The sequence below is a fragment of the Vigna radiata genome, chromosome 5 (genome assembly GCF_000741045.1).
Source record: "Vigna radiata var. radiata cultivar VC1973A chromosome 5, Vradiata_ver6, whole genome shotgun sequence".
NCBI lineage: Eukaryota > Viridiplantae > Streptophyta > Magnoliopsida > Fabales > Fabaceae > Vigna > Vigna radiata.
Window position 1 is genome coordinate 32,531,196 of NC_028355.1, and position 17,075 is coordinate 32,548,270.

Consider the following 17,075-nt stretch of genomic DNA (forward strand, 5'->3'; position numbering starts at 1 on the left):
TTTTTAAATGTTTTAATTAATTAACATATTTTATTAGAAAATTACTGCCAATCTTTATTTATAATATTCTTTGATATAATTGATATATATGTTTTAAATTAGTTTAAATAATGAATTTGCTAGTATATTATTGTTTAAGAAAGAAGATTTTGTGCATGAATTCACGTGTTAACACACTTAAATAAAGAAATAAAGTTTTTTTAACAATTTATTTTATACAATTTTTTATTTACAAATTTTTGACAACGCATTTGTAATTGTTTCCGTTTCAAATATTTTTTTAGAATAAATTCAAACAGATCAATAAAATAATGACACGTGTTCTATTATAAAAAAATTATTAAAAAGAGTCGTTAAAATATCATTATCCATAAATAAATGACAAATAATTTGATGAAAATCAAGTTTTATTAGTGATGGAAAGTAAAACAGAGTCATTGATTCTTCAACGACAATACAACATGGAATCATGGGACACGACACCATCCTTAATTATGAATAAAAGTTCAATTCTACTACGTCGCTAGCATTACTTATTACGTAACACTAGGTTCTAGAAATTTTGCTACAAACTCAAAATCAGAATATTCTTTGTTCTTGGTGCCACCATCTCACTGAAGCTTCAAGTTTCTCAGCCTGCAAGTTAAGACATGAAGAAACCAAGTTCATCATAACCAAATAAAAAGGTACTTTCGTTGTTGTAACTTGATAAATCTGTGCTTATGATTAACCACTGCTATACCAACTTGTGCTCTGTGATGAAAAAATCATTCTTCCTAGAATTTTATGGATGTTTTGCATAGTTCATGAACATCAGTGTTCATTTAGAAAAACTCATGCAGAGCTTTGTGAAAGTAGCTCATGAATTATCACCTTCCAATGATTATATCAGTATGCTTAGGGGTCAAACATGTGAATAAGTTTGTTGAAGATTTCATATAGAAATAAGGTAAATTTACATGGTGCAACCAGTTCTGTAAGTTGAACTAGTTTTAAAGTTTGAAGTTCACTTCTTAAGAAATTTAACTCAGACTTAGTTAATGTGTTTATGATTAAGGTGTTTACTGAAAAGCATTGCAACATAAACTGAAAAAAGAAGTTTTGTAGGAGTTACTGAGCATAAACTGATAGAAGACATAGAATGCAGCACTACCTTTTCTCCTCTTGAGACCCTCCACTTTGCTTGTAATTTGGGAAGGGAACTTGTCCTGATTCAATGTGCCTAACATCCCTGAGGAGGAGTTCATAGTGCCTCTTGACTTCTTCTGGGGTCTTCCCTCCACCAACAGCCTTAGCAACATTGTACCAGCGGTCAGGAGTGTCTTTGTCATAAACAGCTAGAGCCCTTTCAAAGGCTTTGTTGTCCTTGGCACTCCATGAGCCAGTGGAAGACATTGAGCTTGATGCCATTTGCAGAAGGCAGTGATTAGCAAAGAGTTTAGGTATGAGGTTTGCTCTAGGAAATGGTATAGCTCAAAGGGTGTTAAGAAAAAGTAGAAAAGATTGAGTCAATAGAACAAGACACCAAGGAATTGGAAGATGAACTGATGATACTGAAGAGAGGAAACAACGTGTGCTCCTTTTATAACCAGAGGTGGAGAGTTTAAAGTGGGGTAGAGCCAGTTGGAATGCAAATCTTGCCAAAATGAAGTAGAATTTGAATGATTTGTCTCCTCAGGAACCACAGAATAGAGCAGGACCAAGAAATTGAGCAGCATCATGGGAGAATCAGTATCTTCAAACAGTAAAAATGAGTGAGTGAATTCAAAGAGGTTAACAAAATTACTTGTTATAATCTCTCTTTGGCTGCTTTATTCTTCACACACAAAAACACAAATCACATCAAGTTAAAATTGTACTTTGTTATTCTGTCTCGAGGTGGTGAAACTCCACACCTTGATAGTAGAAACAGTTGAGTTGAGTTGAGACACTTCCTCAAGTTGATGATCTGAATGTGTTTAGCACCTTAGAGATATCACTTGGTTGAGCAAATGGACACGACCAACCAACTTCTTAGTATGAAACAGTGAATTTTCAGTTGTGGTTCTGATACTAAAAACGTATGTAAGAGACCCCTCAACTGGGTCAGCTAATGGCTAGCTTTATTTTATTCTCTTTCTTGCATGGTCTTAAGTGGGTCCAATCTTCAGCAGGTATCAGAGCTTTCACCAATGCATCACACACCACAATATCTTGTTCAGAATAGTACAATTGCAAAGAAAAATCCCCCCCTTTGGTTTTCCATCACCTCAGGTGATCTTAATTGTGAATGTAGTTTGTCCTTAACAACATTCCAACACTCTAGCTGGCCAGTTTCAGCCGTACAATGATTATTGTTTGTTCAAAATCAGAAGGATAGGTTATATAGATTACCTACTACACTTTTTTCTGCTGTGGAGCCCCCCTCACTACTAGGTTTCAGATCAAGTTCTTTTGGATAACCCTTTTCACAAACACTTGCTAAAGAAAAGATTTATTAGATAAAATGAATCGAACTTCTTCTATAGGTCAAAATTAACTCATACATTTCAACTTTTGAAACTGATAGATGAAAACAGTTCTGTAAAAATGAATGCATGAGTTCATTTTAACTGACAACAAAGGTAAATTTGTTTTGTATTTGTGTTTTCTTCTCTTATTTTTGTGTTTGATGATTGTTACTTAGAGGGACCGGGAGTGTCTTGTATACTGAGGCCAATGTGTCCTTTCATCTAACAGTAACAACATTAGTTTCTGTTTAGCTTAAGCAATATGTCTTATCAGTATCTGAGAGGCATAACCTTGAAGAGTAGCCATTATCAGTGTGGGAAACACATTGGAATATCAATTTAGACTATGTTTTTAGCACTGTAGTGTGTAACCTTAACATCATGACATGGGAAAGAGAGTAAATAATTCATAGTGCTAAAGGACTTTTTCATAGGGGAATTGCTGATGGCAATTATTAATTATTCTTTGTCCTGATTAGTTTAAGAGAATAGACCAAATAACTACAATGAAGAGTTTGAGCTTTTGGCAAAAAAGTAAACACGTGGGTTGGGGTTGATCCAAGATAGCTCCACAAATTCCACAACAATTATAGTAAAATTTTAGTCATATATGTCTGTTCATGAGCAAGTGAAAGAGACTTTCACTAACTCTTTTTTCCAAAAGCAGTAATGAATGATTAGGCCATAGCTTTTGTTCTTCAAAAGGCTTATTTATTGGCACACTGTGATGCAGGAGGCATTAAACTTTTTCAGGTCTTTTGGACCACTTTGTTATTACAAATGACCATTCTTCTGGGTGTTAGTGAGTCAGAGAAAACAGCCAAAAGAGAGATTTTAAATCTTGGCATTAGAGATGCAGAGAGCAGAATATAGTGTTTTCCTCATCTTGCATGATTTTTCATATCTTAGTTAAGTTTCAACCAAATTTCAAGCATTTAATGCTTCAACTTGATTGTTGTGTGTGTTTATTTTTAGAGTAACAAACTAGATCTTGCTAGTTCTTACAAATAGCCTTATGGCAAATTACTTTTACTTCATCTCAGCAACAGTATATATTTCTGATCTTCAATTTCACACTTTCAATTTTCATTTTGACAGTTCAACTACTGATGCTGTCATGTACAAAAAATATTTTTGCTTTTTATGTATCTAAACCAAAATTTGATAGCATTGTCCTTTAAAGTTGTGACCAGAAATTCAATTTCAGGTCCTTGTATATGGAAAGATCCTTTGTTAAAAACAACTTGAAAGCTTGGTTAATGATCTGGTTGACCAGTACCTTATACTAACCAAAAGTCTAAACTATGATCATTATCTGTTGTGTGCCATTCATACAATGAGGCAGAGCTGCTAGCATGAACATGTTTCTTATGGTCTTAATCTCTTGTATGTACCAAATATAAATGTGTTGGGATTGCAAGTGTGATTTTAAGTCTCTTCATTGAATAGAAACGAGAAAGTTGAACAACGTATAAGAAAAAAGATCTATAAACTTGTTATTTTAAGGTTTTGGGTAAGAAATGAAGTTAAATTTCTCATGTGCATAGAGTTCAGATTTCATTAGTATTGTCTTTTTGGAAAGACCCATCAGTGATATGAGAGTCGATGATTATTCTTCCAATACCAATAAAAATGTAGTTATTTTGCTAGGCAATGGCTAAATATCTGAATCTTTGAATAGAGCTAAAGCATGCCACAGCATATTTCTGTGTCGGTACAGTGATGCTAGCAACTTGTTTCAGATTTAGATTGGCACCACCCCTTATGGAACTATTGTTTTTGTAATATCTAGCAAGTAGGTTTGAGTATAGTATATTCTTCTAAACCAGTCCAAAGCAATGGTTGAAGATATTTTGGAATTCCCAAGTACTAAATGTTATTCCTTTTATTTCATAATGTAAAAGTTAATTTGGTAGTGAGAGTTAAAATTTTCCATTTTAAATTGTGAAAGTACTCCAAACATTGAAGTTGGTGGCATGTTGGATCAGTCTCATTATTTATGTGAAGAGAAACAAAAATCTTGTTGTTGCATTATAATGGAAGACAGGAGGAAGTGTTGAAGAAGGCAGCATGGAAGTTGGAAAGTGAATGCAGATAATGTGTGTAGAGTTGTGTTGAATGTTGCATGAGTCATGGTCAGTGGATCCTGGCCACAGAATTATTCTGGATTCAAGGAATCTTTGTGATGAATAATAGATGGTGGATGATGTGCCTCATCATCACCAAAATCTACACTGCAATTGAGAACAATAGTACAAAGTTATATAAACACATTATGTGGAAGATTCTTTTCAGAGTGGTCCTTTCTTACCAATTATCAGATAGTTTAGCTCATCATCATTCACATAACCAAATATCCTTTCTTTTTCCAACTTGAAGTGCATTATTATGGATACTGAGTTTACTTCAATAGCTTTTACTGTCAATTATTCCCATATTTGTTTCGTTCTTCTTAATTTCATTTCATTCCACTTTTGTCACTGTCTTACTACTTTCATTCTTTCTTAATCTGGTTCTGCTTATGTTACTGTAGTAAAATTCATTCATTTAAGAAAAACAACAAAAATATCCAAAATAATAAAATGAAATTAAAAATTGTTACTTAAGTCTCTCATAAATTTAAAAACTTTTAATTGAATCTTTATTAAATTTTTATAATTTATTGAGTATTTAATAAAGTATGTTATGTTTTATTATATGTAATGTAAAAGCTATATGTTCCAAAGATTATTCTATGTAGTGTTAACATAGGACCTTATATGTCAACTAGTAGATTCCAATAAATGTAATAGTCAGGAATAATGCATGAAACATGACAACTACAGTTTTTTTGTCCGTTTTCTTGTTGGCTAATAGTTTAAAGAAAGTGATTATATATGGTATTAAGCTGAATAAATGATAATTATAAATTTATAAAGAGAAAAAAAAAGTGTAGGTAGCATCTACTGTGGTCCTAAAGTGGCCGCAAAAGCATAGAAAAGGGAAAGGCATAAAATATAAAGGAATAATAATATTTGGTGAATGTCTAAATCACGTCATCATATGCAAACCAAGTGGTCGTTAGTTGTACGGAACGTGTAACAAGACAATATTGTCAAATATATTTTAATAACTTTCTAATAATAAGATATATCATCGTTTTATTAATATATTTAAATTTATTTTTAAAAAATATTTAAAACGAATAAATCACAAACTATCATATTGTCAAAAAATTATAAACTAAAAATTGTTAAAAAAAATTTTCCTATTGTGAACTACTTTATTAAGATTAAGATTCTCATTGTTAGATTTTTTACGTTTGTTGATAATTAAAAAGGTGTATGTTTTATATTAGTATTTAAGTATTACATGGGTCAAGGAGTGGTAATTAAATAGAGTGGTAAATGGGGTGAAAATTGGTAATGAGTGCTGTGAGGAATCTTTAAGAGTGAAAACAGAGTTTTGATGACATTCATGATTAGGCTAACAATGTAGTTTTTCCTGCCTATTAGCCATATTGTTTTCATTAATAATGTAATGAAAATAAATAAAAGTAAAATATAAAGATCTAAAACTATATTGTAATCAATTAACTTAAATTTGATATAAGTAAATAAAAGTTATTAATTTATTGCATTTAGCAACTGTATTAATAAATAAGTTTAATACAGTAAAGGTAGGCTTAAACTAAATTTTAATTTAATAAATACTTACAAGGCAGAAACATTACATGTGTAGTAGAAAGAAGTAAGAAAGAAAAGGAATGAAATGTAATAATTTATGTGTAATCGAAATATTGAATAATGAAATGTTCTAGGTCTTGGACCTAAACAAACCCAGACCCAAAACTTTCTTCATCTTCCTGAAGATACCAGAGTTCCTCGATTTGTGGGTGGGAGCTGATGCTAGGTCTCCTGCCACATTACATTATTTACCAATCAATCATCACAAAACTAATAAACCTCCTTTAAAACATTTTTAATCCTTATTATTTATTTTTATTCCTAAAACTTTTACTCACATAATTTCCCTAAATTATTTTTTTGCATTTTTAATTTGTTTTTGTCATTCTAACCCCTATCTTATGTTGATCCTTTGTTTTTATTCTAAAATGTTTCGAATATAGACTAATTCAAAATTGATTTTATAAGGAAAATTAAAAAATATATATATATATACTAGAGAACTTTAAAACACAACGTCAAGAACAAAACAAAAAAAAAAAAAACAAATTATAAATCAGTATACATACTCAAATAACTAATGGTCTTGTGAGAGAATAATAATACATTACTGAAATAAAATTAAATAATCACTGTTACAAAAATTACAAAAAATTATTTAATGCTCTCGGACGAGAATAGTAAAATTAGATAAGTTACATGACAAAGTACATTTTCGTCTTGAGAAAGTAATATATTATTTTTGGAAAATGATATTTTAACACCAATTTTTGGACACCATTTTGACACTGCACACATATCAAAATGTGGTTGGACGATTTTAAATTAAAAAAGAAACTTTGGTTTTTCTCTTCCAAATATACCCTTGTCTCAGTTTTTTTAATTTGAAATCGTCCCATCACATTTTGATACGTGTGCAATGTCAAAATAATATCAAAAATTAGTGTTAAAATATCATTTTCCATTATTTTTCTTGTCTCTAATTTCATCATTATATTTTTTTCAAGAAGTATATAAATAACTATTTCACTGTTTAACCAATGTCTAGAGTCCTTTCAGAACAAAAAAAAAAAGAAAAAAAAACTAATAAAAACTATTAAACTCATTCAATTGTAAAAGTATAAAAAAGTAACGATACATACATATATATATATATATATATATATATATATATATATATATATATATATATATATATATATATATATGAGAAGTATTGAACCCCGTGTTGGAGGGGTAAAGAAGTCCATTTCAAAATTAGAATACGCAATCTGGACAAACTATTTTTGAAGAATTAAATTAATCTTTGAAAATTTCCAAGACATCAAAATCTATTTTATCCTATTCCTTAATTATGCTAGTACAAACCCATAATCAAAATGGATCAACTTCCTCCGTCAAAATCGAAATATACAATACAGCGCATATGAAATGCATTACATTATATAATGCTGTGAATCATACCAAGCACTAAGAAAAATGCTATCAACTATCAATATAGTCTTTCCAACACAAACTTGAAACCTATCACAACTGTTGGTTATTTTTCTTAATATTCGCATAGAATCTATTAGGACGAGCTTTGGCACTTACTTTTTCAGAAAAGAAAAAAAAAAACAGCTTTTGAATTATACACGAATTAAAAAAAAAAATCATGTAGTAGAAAAATCAATTTCAACTTTCTTTTCCTATTTTTCTCTCCTATAGTAGAAACTCGTCCATGCATACCCAAACTTATCTATAAAACTATTTACCTAAAATCATTTATGAATAATAACTAACTAATAGAGACATAAAAAGAAATAGATAACAGTAACCAAATTGTACTTGAGTCTACAGATAATACATTGTGTTCATATTTTCCATGGCTTGTAATGCTAAAACAATACTAATCATCATCAGCTAACACTTTCCATTCCAAGTCACTTGCATTTAAGAATCACAAGATCGACTACCATCACTGTACCGTTATTTGCTTACATTTAAGAATCAAACAACACAACTACCATGATGGGAACGTTACCTGTTTACATTTACGAATCGCACAACAAAATTGACTACCGTCATTAAGATACAACAATCTATTGATTCTATTCACAAAGCAGTAACATAAAACAATTCGAATCAAATACCTGTACCCTCGGGCGCATTATAAGGAGAAGGTGATTCGGAGTTTATTAAAAGATAAGGTTTTCTTGCCCAGTACTCTTGAAACCTTTGTTTAGCATACTCCTTGTAGTCAAAGTCGATTGTGTTCACTTGTGCCTGAACAATTTAATCAGAAGACGAGACAATGAAGAATTAGAACAAAATCACCACCCTCTTTACTACTCGGTGGCTAATATTTAGTATACATTGGATTTCTATCAGTTAAATGTAGAGAAATTCACATTTGCTTGTGGCAACCAAGTACATAATACGTGCACCTCAAATGGGAGAATTTTGAAGTTAATAAAGACCCAAACACAGTATACTGCAGCCCGTTTATGCAGTGCAATAATTCTTTCTTGTCACTACGATCTTTTGGGTTAGTCATTTCTATATAGAGTGATTGCCTCAAAATAAAATGCATTTCAGATAGCCTCAAAGAGATAAAAGTTTATTTTAAATTTTAAGAGCTCCAACTTTAACTTTTTCCCAAAAAAAAATTAAAAGCCTTGTTTAAACCCACATCTAAAAGAGACACCTAACATAAAAACTTTCGACGGAACTTATGACGCATCAATAGCAAATTCAGTTGCCAAAAGTTTCACCAGCTGTAATGATGATAAACACTACCAACAAAAACAATGCACACATCGGAAAAATTCCGCCACTTTTTCAGCAGTCCACCCATAATGTTTATATTTATTGAAATAGGGCACATTTATGGAAACGGTTTTATGGAATAACTTCTCCCTCTCTAAGGACTCGGCTACACGCATCCGAGACTGCTAAGGAGCATAATTTAAACCAAAAATAAACTGAGAAATGGAATATACCGAGATTATTCCCCAAACGCCCCAGAATAGATGATTTGCAAGTGTATACTTTTCAATTTCTTGAAGTAGTTGCTCCACTTCAATGTCACTGCCCTGTTGACCTGCACTCAAGATCCACGATTTCATGCAAATGACACGATAATTACAGTCCTTAAGGAGATGCATGGTTATACAGGTGATAAAAAACAAGGACATATTTATGATTGATCTCTCTACAGTTTGTTTAATTTGAATGATACAACTTGGTTAATCCAATCATCAAATAGCTCATCAATATCCGCAAACTAACAGCAAACACCAATTTTTCATTTCATGTTTTGATGTAGAATATAAATCAATCAATTTCAGTGACAAAAGAACTACAATGCAATACAATCTTCTAACATCATAGAGTGATTTGAAGTGATTCATTACCAGAGGCACTCAAGTATGCCAGCACAAATCTTTTACGCTCCTCAAAATCTGTCAAGAGAACCATTGAAATAGAAGTAATTTTTTCACAAAAAAAGAAAAAATGAACGAAAGCAAGTAAAATAGCATCCAGATGGCCCAATACCTGGATATTTATTGTAGTCAAGGATATGAGGCTCTTCTGTGTGATAGTTAGCAGCCATCTCACAGAAGTGGTTGGCTATATCAAATGCTACTGGATTGTAGTTAGCGTATTCATAGTCCTATTACAAAAAAGTGTCGTTAAATGGTATTTGCTGACTGTGGTCCCTTGATCCCTTAAAAATAATACTAAGAATAAACCAGTTTATATATTTAAATAAATAAACAAAAACAAAGGAAAAGTACAAGATATATATCATCATTCAGATTTCACAATCTCATATCATACATACATGACATCAGTTAAATAGATTCCTTTTCTCCAAAGAAATATACAAGAGAGCACGAGCAATAAAGAAACAGTAACATTCCTCAAGCTATAACTATGATCGCCCAAAGTTTTGCACCCACATATAAAATACCATCATCGTTATGGTATTCCTTCATAATGATCCTTTTCTTCCACTTTTGATCAAGGATAAATACATATATTTCTACAATTCATAATGATAATATAAAAAGTAAAAGTGGAAACAGAAGTTACAATTGAGTTAGAACATGACTTCCCATTTTCCTAAGAGAATATAAAGTTCCCAGCTGCCAACCCTCACTATGGGAAAGAATGACCAAGGTATTACTACATTCTTGGACATGAAAAATATTATGAGACTAATAATTTTTTTAAAACTCACAACAAATATCAAATATGGGAATATTACATTCTGAATTCACATTCGTATGAATAATTTTTTAAGCAAGGAACAAAACACACTTTTTTGGCGGGGAGTTGCAGGACTTATAGTCATAAAACATGCTTAATCTTTTGGACCATTGCCCGTAACCTTGTGCAATTAGTCTTTTTGACAGGTACAATTCATCCATAACTTTCGGTACATATCAATAAACTGGGTCCACAAGACATTTTATGATGCAAAAAATTGCTACTGCTGAGAAAATGATTTTATGAACATGTATGAAAAAAAATTGAAACTTCCAGAAATTCAATTATGATAGAAGAACTACTTATTTCCTCATAGAAGCACCCTTGAAACATTAAATATTTACAGCATTTCCCCCATAAACTAGCACAAAGAGAAACTCACTATGATGGTCACAGAATTGGTCTCTTCATCAAGCATTATGTTACCATATTGTAAATCATTGTGACAAAATCCTATCATTTGGTGTGAGCCTGATAGTTCCTTTTCCAACAAGGCAATTTCTTTGTCTATTGTGTCCAAATAAAATGCTTCAACTTCTTTAGGGGATGATAAACGTTTGGCTTCACTAAGCCAATTTCTGAAACATTGGAGAAATCATCAAGTAGTAACTAAAATACGGAAGTATCAAAAGATAATATATAAATAAAATTTATAAAAGAGCTGGTCCCTTATTGCCTTTTCAACATGTATAAACTTTTTTTGTGTACACTTTTAATGGAGATGCTGGATCAGGTGTTAAAATAGCACATACCGCAATTTATCCCAAAGGTGGACTTCCTTTTCACCAGGCATGTCTAAATCATGAAAATCCTTCAATTTGGCCGCTATAAGAGCAGAAATGGTAGGATCACGTAGATCAGCTGCTGATAATGTCTGATAAATTCACCATCAAATATATGAGTATTAACTGCCGTACAGAGGTCAATTAAAAAAGAAAGGAACAATGCTCAACTTTTACATATCATTTACATATCATTTATACTAGCGGGTGTACTTTAAAGAAGTTGTGCACAATGCGTTAAATCTACAGTTTACATTCATGGACCAGATAATAACTGATCTCCAGGCAATTGGAGGAACATCTTTATTAGGACTTAAATTATAAAATATATCAAATTACCCGTGCGTGGATAAACTCTTCAACACGACCATTTGCAAACCGTCCTAGTAGACGAGGACCTTGAGCGTTCTTTGACATGAATTCAAATGTTTCAATCTCCTGACTCCTATCAAAGAACACTTCCACACCCTCGCCATAAATTCTAACAATAACCTTTCGTGAAGTTTCTCCTGTCGAAGTTGGCCACTTTATCTGAAATACCTCGTTCGTCATTGCTCCTTTGAGAGGGAAGACCTGCAATGCATTTGCATCAAGTACATCCTCCCATTGACCAGCCAATGATTTCAGTATCTCCTGTGCTTCTTCAGGAAGGCGATCTGATTTGCAGGCTACAGGGGTTTCGACTGCATTTTCTTTTCTGTTTGCTGTAGCATTTGCTTGGGTTCTTACAGAAACTTCTGCAGCAACTACAATGCTGTTTATAGGACTTTCTACACCACCAGCTTCGTCCTCCATACCATTTATTGATGCCCCTGCTTCATTGTGTACAGAATTTTCTGCACCACCAGCAATGTGTTCCTTTGAGGGAGTTTCTGCAACACCTGCTAGGTTGTTTGCCATATTTCCTGCAATACCCACTTGCTCACTAGTAAGATTTCGTTCAACATCTGTTTGGTCGCTGACAGGTCTTTCTGCCCCACCAGCTTGGTAGTTCACAATATTTACTGGACCCTTTAACTGATCGATTGCAGGATTTTCATCACCATCTGCTGTCTGGTGATTTACAGGATTTACAGAAGAACCATCATTGTTTTTCACGGGATCTTCTGTAAGACCTGTGATGTGTTTGTCCTGGCTTTCTTTTCCACCACCTTCTGTTTTGTTCACAAGATCTTCAGCTGCACTCATTATGAAAAGCTTCCAAAACTTCGAGTACAGCAAAGACTAACTTAAAATATTAAGTTTCCTTTATGAATTCAAGACCTGAAAAGTAGTTGAAAAAACAAACGTTTAAATCACCAAAATGTTATCCAAGAAATTCTCTCTCCTTCCAAGCTCCTTCCACGTGAAATAGATAGTTTGATAAAGATAAGACAAAAAAAGAAATGGAGGACTAAAGAAATAATCATATATAGATAATCAGATAAGTTCTTCATTCAAAACAAAATAATGAAATAATCCGAGACTGATGTAAATCAGAAAATTAATCCCAAGATCTTTTTTTAGCATTGAAATTGGTAAAAAGTGAGTCAGTATCTCATTTATTTTCTGTTTAGCAAAGACATAAAACAAAGGCCTAAATTGTATAATAGTCACTCCAATGACATGATGCCATTCTTATAAAAAATAAATAAATAAATAAATAAAAAAACAGATTAGGGAACAATCAATATAAAACTTCGAAAATTTTAAATTAGAAAGTTGAGTAGATAAAAGGCACACATTCGACAACCAAAAATCTCCAGAAAAGCACACATCAAGCTGGTAAACAAAAACGCTATCGAATATCCGAGAAGGGTGTCGATTAATTTCTATCCTATATCTTAGCGTCCAAACAAAGTTTCAAGCATTGCGTCATCTTTCTCAAATCTCAACGAAGAACGCGATAAACACAGAAACACACATTCAAACAAAACACTTCACATTCCCCTAATTCAACAAACTAGGCTCTCTGTTTACGACGCATTGATTGAAAACGTGAAAACACATCCGAAAAGATAGAAAGGTAATCAAAAGCAAACACCAGACAGATCTCAAACGCCACAAAAACAGAGAAAATTTATCCAAACACGCAGCACTGAAGATAATTTCAATTGGAATAATTGAATATCATTAAAACGCAAACCTGAACGAATAAATCAGGCACGGCATTGAGTAATCAAAAGAAATGAAGATCACAAAGCACGAACCTGAATGGATAATTGGAGCCGGACACAGCAATGAATAAAAGGAGAGAATTAAAATAAAATTGAAGATCATGATAAACACGAACCTGGACAAACAAAGATTGACGGCGCATAAGAAAGATGAGAAGCAATGAACGGAATATTCGAGGGGAACCGCGAGGCGGCGGCCGGAGATATCGCCGCCGGCGAAGAAGTTGTTCGATGAAGAGAACGGAAAATAGCGAGAGAAAGAGAGAGTAACGGTTGAGAATTTCGAGGGAAATGGGCTTAAGTATATATATATATATATACGAGAGGGTGAAGGGTTTCTAATTTCTTTTCCACCGCCAATGAAACAAAAGGTGGTGTTGGCTGCTTCTGCATGCTACACATTAATTTCAATTTCGATTATTTTTTTATTCGGGTTAAAATTAGATTGCTGATTTCTATAATTATAAATTGACTGTTATTCTATTAGTCATATTGGGTGAAGAGTATTTTTATTTTTTGAATAATTAAAATTAAAATTGTTTGCAATTTCACATATAGTTAAAATGTCACTTTTCTTAATTTAAACCATTCAAAAAGTAATTTATAGTACTCTTTATTTGATCAATTTGAGTTAGAGCAAGTGAATAAAAATTAGTATTAGTTCTTGGAGGTTCTTGAAATATAATTATCATTAAAAGTTTCAATTATATTTTCTTTAACAATAAAAAATTATATAACAAACATCTAATAGTACTTAATTATCATTTGGTCATGCATGATTAATGATTATACGTGATTCACATTACAATTCTTAATAACAAAATTGAGTTGGTCTAAAATCGACTTTTTATAATAAAAATTATATTTAATAGTTTAGTTTTTATCAAAAAAGTACTTATATTTATTGTATTAAATATTTTAATTTTTTTTAAATATCCATTCTTGATCTTTACATGATGTATATATAATTATACAAAATAAGTTTCATACAAATTTTAATATTAGAAAAATAAATATTTTCTTTTTTTTTAACATATTTTTTACTCTTCAAATCTAACATATTCCAAAATACATTATTTAACACATAAGTATTTCAAATTTATGTAATTAACAAAGTTTTTCTAAAAAATAATTACAATTTCATCATCTTTATAATGTCTCTAAATTAATTTCTAATTGACACGACTCATAGACTAAATTGAACAACTTGGATAAGTTAGGAACAAGGTATTGTAATTTGATAAGATAATGATAACCTAACTAAGCAAGAAGAAGAAATGAAGACTTCATAATTGTGTCAGCATGTGTAGAAGGACGAAGATGATAAAAACCATGAGACTCAAATCTAATGTCAATCACTTGTCTCAAAATTTGGTCCTATAAATAAATAGAATCTTTGTTAAAAAAACAACACAATCAAAAGAACAAGTTAGATGACTAATGAATAATAAGTTAAAATAAGGCCTAGGCATAAATAACATTATCAATAGATAAGAAAAAGGGAAAAATATTAATAATCCCAATACCACGAGTTAAAATTCTAGATCCATCAACCATTATAACAAAAGGTAAAATATCTAGAAAAAGATAAAGCGGAAAACAAAGATTTTTTACTAGTAATATGATTTGTAGCTCTTGAGTCAAGAACCCAAGGACCAAGAGAATAAGATGAAGCGAGACCAATAAAATATGTACTTGTCCGTGCTATAGATGTACTGAAACTAGAAGGTTGTTGATCTTTATACCATTTGAAAAAATTATTGAAAATAACAAAATCGTCGATAATAACAGATGAAGGAGGATCCCTAGTAGATGATTACGAATGAGGAGCAATCTAAACAACAATAGCATATATAAGAGGATGACCATGTAATGTATAACACATGTCAATCTTATGGCCTGACTTGCCACAATGGTCACACTTGTGACGTCATTTTCTTGACTTATGAGAGTGGTTGTGATCATCATGTTGAGATACCAACATAGAGGAATCATCAACAAAAACAGGTGTATCATTAATGAGTTTACTAAATACACGCAAAAGATTGAAACAAGTAGAAGTCAATATAGTAAAAACTATGTATAAAATTAATTTCCCTTATGTTAACATAAGGTATTGTATTTATAATAAAAAAAATATGAGATAAACCCAAAATACAAATAAATAATAATAACAAATTAACTAAAGATAAAAAATAAGATATCTATCTAAGATATCTAATAATATAATATATCTATCAATATGCTTTAATTTTTTACTCTAATAACTTCTTATTCATCCGGTCAAGTTGTAAAATTCAATTAGATACTAAATCCACATCAATGCTTTAATTTCTTTCTTTCTCTACTCTAAAATTTACATCTAAATTGGAAAAATTTCTTAATTGGAAAAAATTTTTAAGTAAGAAATTCTTTAAAAATATAAAAATATATTGTTTTCGGATTAGATTGACAAATTTAAGAAAAAAATATTACAACATCTATTCAGAGAAAAAAAACTAGATCGAGATATTATGAGAATTCAAAAATAAGAAGAATTTCACTCTTCTAATCTTAAGAAAAATGACAAATAATAAATTTAGGATAAAATAACTATTTAATTTATAAACAAATGATAAAGAATGTTACAACACATATAAGTTTAATTTATAAACTTTCATTACCATAATCTCTTTATTTTATATGCTTATTTAAGTTGTCATCATACATTATTTTTTTCATCACTTATGGGTTACCATTCAATTCAAAGCCTCAACCCTCTAAATACCAAGACCATGTTGAATAAACATGTCTTCCATCGCAAACAAAATCTCTTTCACAATTTCGCATCATCACATTTTCTCACTAAACTTTCATCATTTATAAATCATTATGCACCTTTATTACAACATTCCAACATCAACACTATATGTTTCATTCACAGTTATTCAATTGTCATCAATAGACTAATTTAATCACAGTTTCGTAACACTAACAGTTTATCACAGTAGATTATCAACAATATTTTCTTATCACATATTCACAACAATAACAAATTAAACATTCGAATAAATTATTTTGCAAAATTTTCAATCTTGTTAATTTACCCACCCATATTTGCAACCTAAAAATCTCAAAGCCCCCAAGTTTTTATTCAAATAACAAAAAGAATTTTTCAGTCATTCAAATCAATTTTAGAAACAACTTTTACTTGTTTAGCTTGCCTTACCTATTTGCTTTGATTCTTTAGCTTTAAAAAATTTGCTTATATTTTATTACAACTAAGTTTTTTTTCTTTTAAAAAAAAGTGAAAATAAGGATTCTTACAATTTGCCTAATGTTCCAAGGAAATATTTGTGGGTAATCAATAAATTAATCTTTAATTAAAAATTAACTTTATAATAAATTTTAATTAATAAAAATGCGTTAAAAGAACGTTAAAGAGTGTGGTTATAATGTTTTACCCATTAAACTTGATATTAAAATTATGTTTTTCAACTTCATCATTCAAACCACTTGGCTCAATTATCAACATTTTATTTCAAAAAAAAATAAAATAAAATATTTATCATATTTTTCTTTATTACCTCTTCCCGTTAATTGTTTTTAGAAAATATTTTCGACGGAACAAATTAGATTTGCAAAAAATTTAAAGAAAGTAAATATATATAATAAATTAAATTTTAAAAAAATAATTTCTATTTATATGTTATTTTATATATGTGAAAAAACAGTTGAGGACTAAAAGCC

General features: G+C 30.8%; 2 protein-coding genes across 4 annotated transcripts; both read right to left on the bottom strand.

The window, feature by feature from the left end:
* Positions 1-703: 703 nt before the first annotated feature.
* Positions 704-3,572, bottom strand: LOC106761815 (protein RADIALIS-like 1). The gene is made up of 2 exons (XM_022781475.1): positions 1,860-3,572; positions 704-1,735 (listed from the first exon to the last, which is right to left on the bottom strand). The coding sequence occupies exon 2, from the start codon at positions 1,408-1,410 to the stop codon at positions 1,150-1,152; it is 261 nt and encodes an 86-aa protein (XP_022637196.1). The 5' UTR covers positions 1,411-1,735; positions 1,860-3,572; the 3' UTR covers positions 704-1,149.
* A 2,559-nt stretch (positions 3,573-6,131) lies between these two features.
* On the bottom strand, positions 6,132-13,652 carry LOC106760877 (probable choline kinase 2). 3 transcript variants are annotated; one of them, XM_022781477.1, is made up of 10 exons: positions 13,463-13,652; positions 13,316-13,379; positions 11,530-12,453; positions 11,161-11,282; positions 10,791-10,986; positions 9,692-9,809; positions 9,550-9,597; positions 9,136-9,236; positions 8,287-8,419; positions 6,132-6,385 (listed from the first exon to the last, which is right to left on the bottom strand). In XM_022781477.1, the coding sequence occupies exons 3-10, from the start codon at positions 12,376-12,378 to the stop codon at positions 6,285-6,287; spliced, it is 1,668 nt and encodes a 555-aa protein (XP_022637198.1). In that variant the 5' UTR covers positions 12,379-12,453; positions 13,316-13,379; positions 13,463-13,652; the 3' UTR covers positions 6,132-6,284. The 3 variants fall into 3 exon arrangements, with proteins under 3 accessions (XP_022637198.1, XP_022637197.1, XP_014499799.1); XM_022781476.1 differs by lacking the exon at positions 13,316-13,379 and having other exon boundaries at positions 13,463-13,651; XM_014644313.2 differs by lacking the exons at positions 6,132-6,385; positions 13,316-13,379 and adding an exon at positions 8,041-8,177 and having other exon boundaries at positions 13,463-13,651.
* Between the last annotated feature and the right edge of the window lie 3,423 nt (positions 13,653-17,075).

Excerpts from the sequence above, each read along its gene's own strand:
- LOC106761815 (XM_022781475.1), bottom strand. The coding sequence starts at position 1,410 with ATGGCATCAAGCTCAATGTCTTCCACTGGCTCATGGAGTGCCAAGGAC.
- LOC106760877 (XM_022781477.1), bottom strand. The coding sequence starts at position 12,378 with ATGAGTGCAGCTGAAGATCTTGTGAACAAAACAGAAGGTGGTGGAAAA. Across the intron at positions 9,810-10,790 it reads CCAATTCTGTGACCATCATA|GACTATGAATACGCTAACTA; the intron begins GTGAGTTTCTCT and ends TTTTTGTAATAG. Across the intron at positions 8,420-9,135 it reads GCGTTTGGGGAATAATCTCG|GCACAAGTGAACACAATCGA; the intron begins GTATATTCCATT and ends TAAATTGTTCAG.